General features: G+C 57.6%; 1 protein-coding gene across 1 annotated transcript; it reads left to right on the top strand.

Annotated features, from left to right (window-relative positions):
* Positions 1-4,885: 4,885 nt before the first annotated feature.
* On the top strand, positions 4,886-10,717 carry LOC123352129 (phospholipase A2 inhibitor and Ly6/PLAUR domain-containing protein-like). The gene is made up of 6 exons (XM_044991884.1): positions 4,886-5,021; positions 5,460-5,566; positions 6,768-6,878; positions 7,437-7,592; positions 8,031-8,174; positions 10,025-10,717. The coding sequence occupies exons 2-6, from the start codon at positions 5,512-5,514 to the stop codon at positions 10,180-10,182; spliced, it is 624 nt and encodes a 207-aa protein (XP_044847819.1). The 5' UTR covers positions 4,886-5,021; positions 5,460-5,511; the 3' UTR covers positions 10,183-10,717.
* The last annotated feature ends 3,893 nt before the right edge of the window (positions 10,718-14,610 follow it).

Here is a 14,610-nt window from a genome sequence, read left to right as displayed (position 1 = left end):
GATGAGGCATCAGCCTTATATAGGCTCTTCCAGGTGTAAGAACCTCTTTGTCCTTACTGTGGAAAATTACAGCAAAATGGAGTCTGCAGTCACATGGGCCAGTCCCTGCACTTTGCTGAGTCACAAGGCGTGTCTGCCTTCTCTCCATGGGTCAGTTGTGTGGCTGATGGTCCTTAATGGGCATCCAGCAGGCCAGGCAGAGCTGACACCAGCTTGTCTGGGACATCACCCAGAAGCAGAGCATAAGTTTGAAGTACAGACAGTACAGAGCCAATACTTACAACTTCAACTAAAAATGACACAGACATACAGGCAGCATAATCATAACCAGCAACCCAGAACCTGGTCTTGGACACCTTAGATGACCCCCTTTACCTAAGATTTGGTGCCACTTCAGGACCTTGGTTGCAACCCATGTTCTATATGGTCCCAATTTATATCAATAACGTCACACCATTGTCTTCTCTCCAGGGAAACAGGGTCATAAACTGGGGCCTGGGTCTCCTCTCCGCCCCCCTCTGGCCCCTCTGGCTGGAGCCGGCTGGTCAGGTCACCGGGGTCCTCTCCCCGCAGCCCATTGTCCCCCACTGGCCAGAACCGGCTGCGACTCCTGAGCTGGGTCTCTGGGTCCCCAGGTCACCAGTCGCTGGGGTCTCCATCCTCCAGGCCGGGCCGGGGTCCCGAGTTCCCTTGCTGGTCCTGTGTAACCACAAACTCCCTCTCCCCTCCCCTCGTTAACCAGTAACACCCGGGGACACTGAGTCCCCCTCCCTCCGCATGCAGCCCCCTGGAAAAACTAAGAAACTCCCCCCCTCCACTTCATCACACAGGGCTCCAATCTCGGCTTGGGTCTGGGCAGCGCCTGGCACAGGGTGGACCCTGGACTCGATTGGGGTCTGGGCGGTGCCTGGCACAGAGGGACCCTGGTCTTGTGCGAGGTCTGGGCAGTGCCCGGGGGTCTGGGCGGTGCCTGGTGCGAAGGGGGCTCCAGTCTTGTTTGGGGTCTGGGCCGCGCCCCCATCTCTCAGCTGATCCCTAGGAACAGAGGCAAACCCCAGACACGCCCATCCCAGGCACTCCATACAAGGAGCGGCAGTGTTGTCCAGTGGTTAGTGCACTTGCTTCGGATGCATGAGACCCAGGTTCAACTCCCTGCTGTGCCCCAGACCTGTTGGGTAAATCACCCAGCTGCTCTGAGCCTCAGTTTCCCCATCTGGACAACAGGGCTAGCAGCCCTGCCCTGTCTCCCAGGGGTGTGCGGGGATGAAGCGGCAAGGACGGGGCTAGCAAGTCCTGGTCCAGGCAGGGGGGGAACACACTGAGCTGTGCCCAACCCCCTGGGGGAGCTCTCCTCCACTGCCTGCCTGCCCCCTCCTTGAACTGCACCCATGGGGGGGCAGGGGCATTAGCCACCTTTTGTATTCCCACACGCCCATGCATTGATAAAGCTGCACCTTAAATCCAAATTCCCCTCGGCGTAGTCGTGTCGACACTGAAGTGCTACAATGGCGCAGTGGCCGCATTTCAAGTGGCCACTAGGGTGGCCAGGTGCCTGGTTTTCAGCCAGCAGGTCCAGTCCAGTCGAAAAGGGGACCTGACAGTGTCTGGTCAGATCTACTGACCGGACAGCCAAAGTCTGCTGGTGGGGGAGGTGCTGGCTCATCGTCCCTCCTGACCCCAGCCCGTGGGCTGGGAGGAAAAAAGTAGTGAGCGAAGCGGGGAGGGGGGAGAGGAGTGGACGGGGTGGAGCCTCGGGGAAGAGGTGGGGCAGGGGTGCGGCTCTGGGGGGGAAGAGGCGGGGCAGGGATGCGGCTCTGGGGGGGAAGAGGCGGGGCAGGGGAGGTTCCAGCACTCCTGTTGCAGTGTCCGGTTTTTAAATATTACCAAGTTGGCAACTCTAACAGACACCCCCTTAGAATCCAGGACACTCACACCCAAGAACCATCCCAAACCAGAGAGAGACAAAGCAGGCTGCTCCCTAAGGCAGAGAGGCCCAGCTCGCCCCCTCCCTTTTCTCCAGGCTGGCTCTCCACAGACTGACTCAGGCCACGTCCTTCCTTCCAGTGTCCCTGAGCCTGCCAGCATGACCGGGAAACCCTAACAGTGTGTGGGGAATTACGACATTTTGCTACGTGTGTGTAATATGTTGTGAGGTTGGGAACAGAGACAGCTGGCTGGAAGAACCTGTAATGGGGGGGAAGAGACGTTCTCCCCTGTCCTCCCTCCCCCCACAACCCAACCCCTGGAAACACGTCTGGAGGACAAAGACTGAACGGGGGAGGGGGGCCCGGGCTGGAAAGGAGAATCCCAGCCGGTGTATCAAGGAACGATCCCGTCAGGGTGACATGGCCTGATTCAAACCCCGGCTGGTTTCTGGAACTCAGGCTGCGATTTTCCTTTTATTTCTTCTGTGAGCAGCTTGGATCTGCTCGCTCGCTGCTTATCGCCAGTGGACATCGGGAATGATGCTGCCTGTGGTGGGACACTTCTGAGACATCAGACAGACATTCAGAAACTTCATTCACAGACAAACAGCTATTTCCCACCAGGTTAGAGTCCCCCTCCCCCGGTCATGGCACAATGCGTTAAACTCAGAAAACTGCTCAGAGTAATACAACATCCCAACATTGCTAGAAACTGGACTTTCTAGAGGATAGAGTTTCTCCTGTTCTCCCCTTGCTTTTTTGACTTGGCAACTCTCTGCTCAGCAGCCAGCAGCTCCATACGCCCCCGACGAGCCCGTTCCTCTCTCAGCAGCCTCCTTCTTTCTTTTAGCAGCTTCTCTTTCCAGTTCAGCATTTCTTTCCGTAGCTTCTCTCTGTCTTTCAGCAGCTTCTTTCTCCAGCTGGGCCAAGGCTTGCTTCTCTCTCATTCGAATTTCTGCCAGTTTGTGATGATGTTCCGATGGCAGCCTGTCTCTCAGGGCCTGCTCACTGCTTCTGCTGATGCTTTCTGGCTCACAGTCACTGATCTTTAACCAACCAAATTCTCAATCCCAAAATTCAAATTTGGACAGTGTGGGGTTCTGACCCGAAGCTCAATGGACCTGGTGCTGTGGATCCTGCCGACTACGCCCCTGTGACGCTGCTGCCTTTGGTGGGACACTTCTGAGAGTGTCAGTTCAGGACAAATTGCTCAGAGCAGGGCAGTCACAGCCCCAGGCTGGGGGTCCTTTATAAGGCACCAAACCCACCGGCCAGAGAGGACTTTGGTCTCACCCCACTGGCTAAGCACAAGTCACACAAGCAATTCCCTCAGACGCTCCAGTTTCCCAGTATCACCACCAGTGCCATCTTATGGGGATGAATGGTTATGAAAACCAGCACTCCAGTAAAAGAAAAGAGGTTCTCCCGATCCCAAAGGACCAAGCCCCAGACCCAGGTCAATATACAGATCAGATCTTACCCACAAATCACGCTGCTGCCGATCCTTTAGAATCTAAAATCTAAAGGTTTATTCATAAAAGAAAAATAGCTGAGAGCTAGAATTGGTTAAATGGAATCAATTACACACAGTAATGGCAAAATTTTTGGTTCAGGCTTGTAGCAGGGATGGAATAAACTGCAGGTTTAAATCAAGTCTCTGGAACATCCCCGGCTGGGATGGGTCATTCAGGCCTTTGTTCAGAGCTTCAGTTTGTTGCAAGGTTCCTCCAGAAGCAGGACTGAAGACAAGATGGAGGGTTTCCAGGGCCTTTTATATTCTCTGCCCCTGGAAGGACGCCCCTTTGTTCTCACTGGGGAACATCACAGCAGCAAGATGGAGTCTGGGGTCACATGGGCAAGTCACATGTCCATGCATGGCTCACTTGGCAGGCCAACGCCATTGTTTACATGCTATCCTGAAAGTTCCCCGGGGTCTCCCAAGTCCATTGTCAGTTAAGCGTTTCTTGATTGGAGACTCAATTTGCAAATTCCTTTCTCAAGAAGCCGACCAAATGCGTCACTGATGCTATTTAGAATCAAACACATTGAGATACCAGCACAGAGCCAATATTCATAACTTCAGCTACAAAAATGAGACACCCCTACAGACGGCATCATCGTAACCAGTAAATCATCGCGTCCTTGTAGACACCTCACTTGACCTCCTTTGTACAACAGGATCTTGGTTGCAACAATGGTCTGTACGGTCACAGTTCGTGTCAATAACGCCCTGGGGGGGAACACGCTGAGTTATGCCCAGCCCCCGGGGGATCTCTCCTCCGCAGTCTGCCTGCCCCCTCCTTGAACTGCACCCATGGGCAGAGATGGGGGGCAGGGACACGGCCCCCCAAACTGGACACATTGCAGAGGTGATGCAGGGGAGACGTCCCCTCCGGATCCCCCACCGAGCCTCACCCTGCCCCCGGCCCTTGTTCCCCTAAACAGCGACATCAGACTACGCCTGTGGCTGCAGCAGCCCTGATCTGGTGCCAGCACGGCTGGGATGGGGGCCCTGGGCATTCCCCTGGTCCCCACCATGCACATCTGCCTCCGCCTCGGCTATCATCTGGGGCCAGGCCCGGCCCATGCCCCCAGAGCTGAGACAAACAACCCAGGAGGGCAGCGGGGCTGTCTGTGCCGGGGGCCCGGCGGTTACCCCGGCGTCCTGCCGGCTGCCGCCCAGCCACGCCTCACCTGCGCCCCTCGGCAAAGCCTCCAGATCAGCCAGTGCCCAGTGCGGAACTGGGGAAATCAGGAGTCACCCCACTGGGGCCCATTCCCCCCGGTGTAAATCAGGAGTCACCCCCCTGGAGTCCCGGGGCCAGGTCCCCTCTCACTTCCCCCAGGGTAAACCAGGAGTAACTCAGCGAGGCGGCTCCTGTTTACACCAGCTCCGGGGGCCGCCCTTCAGCAGGGGGCGGATGGGGGAGGCCTTTGGAGACGAGCCCCGGTCTGGCCTGGTGCCCGCCCGCTGCACTAGCTATTTAAGCAGCCGGCCCCTGCCCGCTTGCCCAGCCACCAGCTAAGCCCGGCATCTCCGCGGCCCAGGGACAGAGCTGCAAACCCACCCCCTGCCCCAGCCCTGCGCTGCCCCAGGTGAGAATTCCCTCCCCAGCCGACACCGCCGCCCTGGCTCCTGTGCCAGGCCCTGCCCCTGCCCAGCTGGATTGCACCCAGTGCCCAGGGCAGGAGGAAGCCGGGCGGCGGGTGCCAGGGACGCTGTCCAGCCGGGGGGCCGCAGGGCAGGGCGGGGGGCTCTGGGAATGTCCTCGCTCCATGGCTGGGCTCAGCGGGCGACGCTGCCGGCCCTGCTCGCTCAGGCGGGCACTGCCCAGAGACAGCTGCACAGCGCCACGGCCCCCTGCAGAATATCGGGGCTTCCTAGCGCGGGGGAGGGGGGTTCTCCCAGAGCTGAGGAGAGAACCCAGGAGTCCTGACTTCTGGCTCCCCTGCTCTGACCACGGGATCCGAAGCCCAGCCCAGAGCTGGGGGCAGACAAGCAGACTTTGCTCTGCGATGTTTCCTGTGTTCCAGCCTAGGTGGATCTGTCGCGGCTCCGACACCAGCCCCCGCTCTCTCCAGAGCCATGGACGTTCGTCTTGTCTTGTGCCTCCTCTGGGCTCTCCTAGCTACGGCCAGCGGTGCGTGGTGTGAATTTCTGGGGGTCTAATGCGTTAGAGTGGGGGTGGGGGGAGCCAGGACTCCTGGGTTCTATCCCAACTCCTGGATGGGGAGTGGGGTATAATGGGTTCTATCCCCAGCTCTGCCAGTGAGCAAATCCCTGCTCCGTGCCTCAGTTTCCTCCCTGTCAGGGAGTCCCCGGGCGCTGCTCTGGAGCTGCTCCCCACCAAGCCAGGCAGGACTCTGGGAGCCTCCTCTCCCTCGGAGCAGCCTGTCTGCAGGGCAAGAAGCTCCCCCGGCTTCACCTCCTGGGTCTCTCCTTGGAGCATTCAGCATCCTCTGCCCCTCCGTGCGCTTCCCACAGCGAGTCCACCCCAGCGGGGTCCGGGGGGGGCCACAGGGTCCTGCCCCCCCACTGCGCAGTCAGACGTGACTCTCAGCCAGCCAGTAACACAGAGGTTTATTAGATGACAGGAACAGGGGCTAACACAGAGCTTGTAGGTACAGAGAACCGGACCCCTCGGCCGGGTCCATCTTGGGGAGGCAGGAAGACCAGACCCCGTCTGGGCCCTCCCTCCATTTCCCCAGCCTGCTCCAAACTGAAACTCCCTCCAGCATCTCACTCAGCCCAGCCCACCCCCCGGCTCCTCCCCCAGCCTTTGTCCAGTGTCCCGGGCAGAGGTGTCACCTGGCCTCCAACCCCCCTCCTGGGGTCTCAGGTGACCTGCTCAGGTGTCCTCCCTTCCCCAAGGCCGTCCCAGCACAACCCCCTGCCACCTTCCCAGCTCGATCCATTCACAGTCCCACTTCCTCACACTGCCACATGCACGCCGTGAGCAGTTCCCCCCTACGCTCTTTGGAGAGGAATTGTGGGTCTGTGCAGCGCCTAGCACAGCACGGGGTGGGCCCCAATCTCAGCCAGGGTCTGTGCAGCTCTTAGGAAAGCATCACGTGGATTGTTCCCCTGAGAAAATCACCATGGGAAACGTTCCCATTTTCCAGACAGGGACCTTCCTGGTCTGGCCGCTGGAGGGAGTCAGCAGAAATGACTCTGCCTCCGCCCTTGAAATAACTCGCAGGTCCCTGAGGGCCCGAGAACCCGTCTCACGGGATCTGAGCCACCCTGGTGCCAGAAAATGACCTGGCGAGCCAGTAAATGGTGGCCAAGGAGCAGATGAGGAATCATTGTTTGCCAGAACTCAGGAGCAATTCCTTTCACAGCACGTCCTTCCAGCTGTTACCACAGATTCCCCGGGGAAAGCAGCCAAGGAGAGAGGACATGCAGGTTGTGGGAAGATTCTTGCATCGCTGCTCAGGAAGTGAACACCGTCGGTACGTGCCGTGGTGCCGTGACACAGAGCAGGGCGCGGGCTCTCTAGGCCGCACATCCTGAATCAGCAGATCAGAGCAAAACCGCGGCGTTCAGATAAAACAAAAGAGCAGCTCTCTGGCCTTCATAGTCAGTGTGACCGACGCAGCGACGCTGCCTGGGTCTGCCGAGAGCCTGAGCCCATTGCAGGGAGGAGAGAAAACTGCCCCAGGCATCTCAATGGGGTTTTAACTCCCAGCCCCTTGGCCCTAGGGGGACCCTGTCAACCCCCCTCCCCCAGCCAGGGGGCTCTGCGTGAGGGGCAGAGTACAACAGGCCTGGCCTCCCTCCCCCAAAGCAGAGAGCCCCAACTGCCAGGTTAAGGCCCGTGGGATCCCACCACTGCCACCAGTTTGAACCCACCCTCACTCCGGGTGGGGGGGTTGGATCAAACACTGAGGCAGAGCCACGTGGGGCGGGGGGTGGCCTTGGTCCAGCTGTAGGGAGCCGGCGGGAGGTTGGGGATTCGGGCTCTCTCTTGTGTTCACCCCTTGACAGACGTTCCTGCCCCTCTCCACCAGGGGGCGTGGTGCAGAGGGGCATCTTCCAGTCGTGCATCAACAGCCGGTTCAGCCTGGAGGGCGACCTGGACTTTGAGTTTGCGGAAGGCGTCTACGTGAGGGTCCACTCCGAGATCTGCAGAGAGACCAACTGCAACACGGGGGAGATAAAGGAACGTACGTACCCGGCCTGCGCCCGCCCCCACCCTGGCACCTCTCACCTGCCCTTTCCCTCCACTGCCCTGCACCCTTGGGGATCAGGGACCCATTGCACCGGGCGCTGCCCAGCCCCTCCCCCCCGACTGAGATCAGGGCCCCCCATCATGTCGGGCGCTGCCCAGACACACGAGGAGACACAGCTCCTGTCCCAATGAGCTTCCAATCTGAATGGACCCAGGCAGGATCATTCTCACCATCTTCCCATTGGGGAAACTGAGGCCCAGGAACATCCAAGCTCCCCTGGCCTGTCAGTGGCAGAGTTGGGAGGAAGAGAACCCAGGCGTCCTGACACCCGCCCTGTGTCTTCACTGCAGCCCACCCGCCCTGCAAACGCCGAGACACAAGGAGCTGCTTCCTGCTTCAGCCCCGATTCTGATTCTCCCCCTTTGTCCGCAGGCTCCAGACTCAGCCTGAAGCCCAACGGGAGACAGTGCCCGTCGTGCTATGTCCTGGGATCCCACCGCTGCCTCCAGAACGACGTCCTGCACTGCCAGGGGGCCGCCAACCAGTGCGTCGACGTCGTGGGGACGCTGTCAGAGAGTGAGTTCCCCATCGGCCCCCCAGGCCAAACCTGCCAGCGGGCACTGGACCAATCCCCCCCCCCGCCAAGCGGGGCAGGCTGCAGGCACGTGGGCGGGGCTGGGGGGAGAAAGGGCCTGTGTTCAAAATCTGCAAACGAAAAAGGGGTCCAGCGGGTGGATGGCCCAGAACAACTTCATCTTCGCCCCCTTTTCTTCTTCCGCTCTTCCCGCCTCCCCCCTCCCGGTCGCTGCCCCGTGGCGGGGGGAGCCCCAGCGCCTGGATCCTGCCGCAGCCCTGGGCCTGCAGGAGTCTCACTCGCTGCTGCGCCCCGGGGCCCTGGCGCGGGGACAGAGCTGCTCCGGTCGTGGGGCCGCAGTGGGGGCGGGGACGGAAAGGAGCAAACGGGTTGTGGGGCAGGTGGAATGCGGGGGAGGGGACCCTGGGGGGGAAGGGGCGGGGCCCCAGGGAGGGGGCGAAAAGGGAGGGGGCTGTGGGCGGGGCCGCAGGCAGACGCGGGGTAACAGAGGCGGGACCGAGGGGAGAAGGGGTGGAACAGGGGCGGGTGCCTGGGGAAGGGGCGGAGCGGGGGCGGGACCGTGGGGAGAAGGGGGTGGGGAGGGCCCCCCACTTGCTCTGGCCCAGGGCCCCAGGAAGCCTTAATCCATCTCTGGCGTCTGTTCCCCTTTCTTTTCCGTCTGTCCGTCTCTTTCCGCTCGTCTCTCCTTCCTGTCCGGTTCCCCCTCCTTCCCCCGTCCTGACTCCCCCCTTTGGGAACCCTCCCCCCTCTCTTTTTCTGGGGCTTTTCCAAATGGCTCCATCCAACCAGCATTGTCCCCTTTCCTCGTACCCCCCCCGGCCAGTCGTCTGTCTCCTGCTGGCGTCTCTTGTTTTACACCGAGACTGGCAGATCTGGGGGGCAGCTGCCAGGCCAGTGCCTGGTGCAGTGGGTCTCTGTCCCCCCCATGCCAGGGGCTCTGTGCCCCCCAAGGTCAGGGGCTCTGTGTCCCCCCATCAAGGTTCCCCCCCACTCTGAACTCTGGGGTAGAGATTTGGGGACCCACATGAAAGACCCTGAAGCTTATATTCCACCAGCTTAGGTTAAAAACTTCTCCCAGGCACAAATTCCTTCCCTTGTTCTTGGACGGTATCGCTGCCACCACCAAACGATTTCAACAAACATTTGGGGAAGGGTCACTAGGAGTCCCTGTCCCCCCAAAATATCCCCCCAAGCCCCTTCACCCCTTTTCCTGGGGTAGCTTGAGAATAATGTGGGTACCAACCAGACCCTTTGTCTCTAAGACACTGAAAATCGGGTTCTTAAAAGAAGAATTTATTTAAAGAAAAGGTGAAAGAATCACACCTGCAAAATCAGGCTGGAAGGTAACTTTACAGGGTAATAAAACGATACAAAACAAAGAGGATCCCCCTGGACTCAACTTCACAGTTACAAAAACAGGAATAAAACTACCTCTTAGCATAGGGAAAATTCACAAGCTAAAACACAAGATAATCTAAGGCATTTCCTTGCCCTGCTTACAACCTTTGCAATTTTCGATGAATCATTCCAGGGATGTTTCCAGGCGATGTTGTCCCTGCCTGGTCTCTCTCTCTGTCTGGAGGGGGAACAAAACAAATCCTCCCCCACCCAGATTTCAAAGTATCTTCTTTCCCCATCGACCCTTCTGGTCAGGTGCCAACCAGGTTAGTTGAGGTTCTTAACCCCTTCCAGGTAAAGGGATTTAGTACAGCTGCCAAGGAGGGATTTTATGTTACCTGTATCTCCACGGTTATGACCACCCCCCCCCAATGACAGGGGCTCTGTGCGCTCCCCTCCCATGCCGGATAATAACGACTATTTCTCTGGGCAGACGACGCCGAAATCCCTTTCGCAGGAAGAGGATGCGCCACCAAGGATGTGGCCAAGATCAAAGCCGGGATGGGCCTGGTGTCGGGTTTATACATCTATCAAATCAAGAGCATCCAGTTAAGCCCGGCCCCCAGGGTGGAGAACGTGGACGGCTTCTGACACCCTGCTGAGCTCCATCCCACTGGCGCACCCCCGCTTCGAGCTATTCCCTCCCCCAAACTTCCCCAGGCCTGTCCGTGGCCGGCCCCCCAGCTGTGACTCAGTCCCCCCCACCCCAGGCAGGGAATAACGGTGCTGAGCCATCTTCGTAAAGCGCATTGAGACCCATCGGTGCAGGGCCCGAGCCAGCGACCCATTATGGGCTTTGCACTGAGCGTGACGGGCTTAAAAACAGGCCTCAGTATTAGAGACCCATTAGCAGCTTCTCCCCACAGAGTGCTCTAAGGGGTAGAACCCAGGAGTCCGGGCTCCCAGCCCCTGCCACTCTAACCCATCAGCCCCCGCTCCCCTCACAGAGCCAGGGAGAGAACCCAGGAGTCCTGGCTCCCAGGCTCCTGCTCTAACCACTAGTCCCCACTCCCCTGCCGGATCCAAGAACAGAACCCAGGCATCCTGCCACCCCTCCACCCTCTGTTCTCACCTTTTCTATTTCCACACGCTAATGCATTGAATAAAGCTGCATCATAAATCCAAATTCCCTGCAGAGCGCATGTGTCTGTACCACTGCTCCCATCCACCCTGGACCCAGGAGTCCTGGCCCCCACCCCCACCTCCCAGAGAGCAACAGGGACTCTTGTGCCAGTCGATGTTATTGCTGAGGGCAGCTCTGCACTAAACACTTGCGGGGACCCGGCTGCATCGCTCCGGGGTGTGAAATATTCACACGCTGGGGGCCGTAAGGTGTAGCCAGCACTGGGTCGACGGGGAGAAATCAGACGTCCCAGCTCCCACCTCTCGGGGACTGATTCCAGCAATAGATGCACCCTCTGCGTTGTCGTGTCTACACTGAAGCGCTACAATGGCGCAGTGGCTGCGTTTCCAGTAGACACCAGGGTGGCCAGGTGCCTGGTTTTCAACCGGAAAGTCCAGTCCAGTCAAAAAGGGGACCTGACAGTGGATCTGACCGGACAGACAAAGTCTGCAGGCGGGGGAGGTGGGGAGGCGCTGGGTCATCTCCTGTGCCTGTCCCTACTGAGCCAGGGCTGCCTCCGGCCTTCACTGGGCGGCTGCAGCTCCCAGCCCCGGCTCTGCAGGCGAGTCCCTCCTGACCCCAGCCGGGGGTGGCAGGAGAAAAGCAGTGAACGAAGGGGGGAGGAGGGAAAGAGGAGTGGGCTGGGTGGAGCCTTGGGGAAGAGGTGGGGCAGGGGTGGGGTTCGGGGGGGAAGAGGCGGGGCAGGGGAGGTTCCAGCACTCCTGTTGCAGTGTCCGGTTTTTAAATATTACCAAGTTGGCAACTCTGACAGACACCCCCTTAGAATCCAGGACACTCACACCCAAGAACCGTCCCAAACCAGAGAGAGACAAAGCAGGCTGCTCCCTAAGGCAGAGACGCCCAGCTCGCCCCCTCCCCTTTCAATAGGCTGACTCTCCACGGACGGACTCAGGCCACGTCCTTCCTTCCAGTGCCCCCAAGCCTGCCAGCATGACCGGGAAACCCCCAGAGGATTTCAAGGATGGCTTGTCACTGTCACCCTGTTTCCAACATGTCCCCAAAAGGGGAAATGGAAGGAACGTTGGACAGATGAATGCCAGCCTCCACTGCCCCTGGGTGCAAGTCCGAGTGGAGCATGAGAAGGACAGCAAAGAAACAGCTGTCTAGAAAATCAGCCGCTCTGGGCCTCAGTTTCCCCTTCTGTGCAATAATCTTTCCTTTGTCTCTTTAGATTGGAAGCTCTCCAGGGCAGGGGCTGGCTCTCAGGGTGTGTCTGGGCAGTGCCTGGCATGACAGGGATTCCCTGATCTCAGCCAGTCTGCCTTGTGAGGGATCATTCTAAAAGACTTGATCTGAGCATTAATGCGCTGTTGGACTGTGAGCGCTAACACGGGATGATAGTTTCTCCCGTTCTTCTGTTACTTTTTCGACTTGGAGCCTAAGTCCAGCAACACCTCTGCTCAGCAGCCAGCAGCTCCATACGCCCCCAACGAGCCCGTTCCTCTCTCAGCAGCCTCCTTCTTTCTTTTAGCAGCTTCTCTTTCCAGTTCAGCATTTCTTTCCGTAGCTTCTCTCTGTCTTTCAGCAGTTTCTTTCTCCAGCTGGGCCAAGGCTTGCTTCTCTCTCATTCGAATTTCTGCCAGTTTGTGATGATGTTCCGATGGCAGCCTGTCTCTCAGGGCCTGCAGTTTCACTGCTTCTGCTGATGCTTTCTGGCTCACAGTCACTGATCTTTAACCAACCAAACTCTCAATCCCAAAATTCAAATTTGGACAGTGTGGGGTTCTGACCCGAAGCTCAATGGACCTGGTGCTGTGGATCCTGCCGACTACGCCCCTGTGACGCTGCTGCCTTCGGTGGGACACTTCTGAGAGTGTCAGTTCAGGACAAATTGCTCCGAGCAGGGCAGTCACAGCCCCAGGCTGGGGGTCCTTTATAAGGCACCAAACCAGCCGGCCAGAGAGGACTTTGGTCTCACCCCACTGGCTAAGCACAAGTCACACAAGCAATTCCCTCAGACACTCCAGTTTCCCAGTATCACCACCAGTGCCATCTTATGGGGATGAATGGTTATGAAAACCAGCACTCCAGTAAAAGAAAAGAGGTTCTCCCGATCCCAAAGGACCAAGCCCGAGACCCAGGTCAATATACAGATCAGATCTTACCCACAAATCACGCCGTTGCCAATCCTTTAGAATCTAAAATCTAAAGGTTTATTCATAAAAGAAAAATAGCTGAGAGCTAGAATTGGTTAAATGGAATCAATTACACACAGTAATGGCAAAATTTTTGGTTCAGGCTTGTAGCAGGGATGGAATAAACTGCAGGTTTAAATCAAGTCTCTGGAACATCCCCGGCTGGGATGGGTCATTCAGTCCTTTGTTCAGAGCTTCAGTTTGTTGCAAGGTTCCTCCAGAAGCAGGACTGAAGACAAGATGGAGGGTTTCCAGGGCCTTTTATATTCTCTGCCCCTGGAAGGACGCCCCTTTGTTCTCACTGGGGAAAATCACAGCAGCAAGATGGAGTCTGGGGTCACATGGGCAAGTCACATGTCCATGCATGGCTCACTTGGCAGGCCAACACCATTGTTTACATGCTATCCTGGAAGTTCCCTGGAGGAATTCTTACCTGGCTTGGGGTCGCCCAAGTCCATTGTCAGTTAAGTGTTTCTTGACTGGGCACTTAACTTGCAAATTCCTTTCTCAAGAAGCCGACCAAATGCTTCCGTAATGGTATTTACAATCAAACACACTGAGATACAAAAACAACGAGGAGTCCTTGTGGCACCTTAGGCTTTGGCTACACTTACACTTCAAAGCACTGCCGCGGCAGCGCTTTGAAGCGCTAAGTGTAGTCAAAGTACCAGCGCTGGGAGAAAGCTCTCCCAGCGCTGTCCGTACTCCACCTCCCTGTGGGGAATAACGGACAGCGCTGGGAGCCGCGCTCCCAGCACTGGGGCTTTGACTACACTGGCGCTTTGCAGCGCCGCCATTTGCAGCGCTGGAGAGGGTGTGTTTTCACACCCTGCTGCAGCGCTGCAAATTTGTAAGTGTAGCCAAGCCCTTAGAGATGAACAAATTTATTTGGGCATAAGCTTTCGTGGGCTAAAACCCACTTCATCAGACGCATGGAGTGGAACATACAGTAGGGAAGTATAAATATTCAGCACATGAAAAGATGGGAGTTGCCTTAGCAAGTGGGGGATCAGTGCTAACGAGCCAATTCAATTAAGGTGGAAGTGGGCTATTCTTAACAGTTGACAAGAAGGTGCGAGTATCAGCAGGGGGAAATGAATTTTTGTAGTGACCCAGCCACTCCCAGTCTTTTCTCAGGCCTAATTTGATGGTGTCCAGTTTGCAAATTAATTCCAGTTCTGCAGTTTCTCATTGGAGTCTGTTTCTGACGTTTTTTTTGTTGAAAAATGGCCAATTTTAAGTCTCTTATTGAGTGTCCAGGGAGATTGAAGTGTCTCCTACTGGTTTTTGAATGTTATAATCAGTGATGAGCTGCCAATTTTTTAACAACGGGTTCCCTCCTCCCTCCAAAATTTTAACAACGGGTTCCCTCCTTCCCCCCCCTCCGTGGGGGGGGGGGTCGTGCCCCATCCAACCCCTCATGTTCCTTAACACACACACTCCGAGACCCCTGACCCATCCCCCCCTTCCTTGTCCCCTGACTGCCCCTTGCCGCCCCACCCAACCCCTCCTCTCATTCTCAATGGCCCCCCCAGAACCCCTACCCCATACAACTACCCCTTCTCTCTGTCCCTGAGTGCCCCCACCACCTCATCCAACCCTGCTCTTTCCTGACTGCTCCCCGGGACCCTTTCCCCCATTCAATCCCCCTGTTCCCTGCCCTCTGACTGCCCTGACCCCTATCCACCCCCCCACAACCCACCCCCTCCCTGCCCCCTTACCACACTGCCTGGGGACCGG

The sequence above is a fragment of the Mauremys mutica genome, chromosome 17, assembly GCF_020497125.1.
Source record: "Mauremys mutica isolate MM-2020 ecotype Southern chromosome 17, ASM2049712v1, whole genome shotgun sequence".
Lineage (NCBI taxonomy): Eukaryota > Metazoa > Chordata > Testudines > Geoemydidae > Mauremys > Mauremys mutica.
Note: the sequence above shows the minus strand (reverse complement) of the source record. Positions and strands in the feature narration are given on the sequence as shown.

Coding starts and splice junctions, on each gene's coding strand:
- LOC123352129 (XM_044991884.1), top strand. CDS start 5,512: ATGGACGTTCGTCTTGTCTTGTGCCTCCTCTGGGCTCTCCTAGCTACG. Junction 6,879..7,436: donor TCAGGAAGTGAACACCGTCG/GTACGTGCCGTG, acceptor CCTCTCCACCAG/GGGGCGTGGTGCAGAGGGGC. Junction 8,175..10,024: donor CGTGGGGACGCTGTCAGAGA/GTGAGTTCCCCA, acceptor TTCTCTGGGCAG/ACGACGCCGAAATCCCTTTC.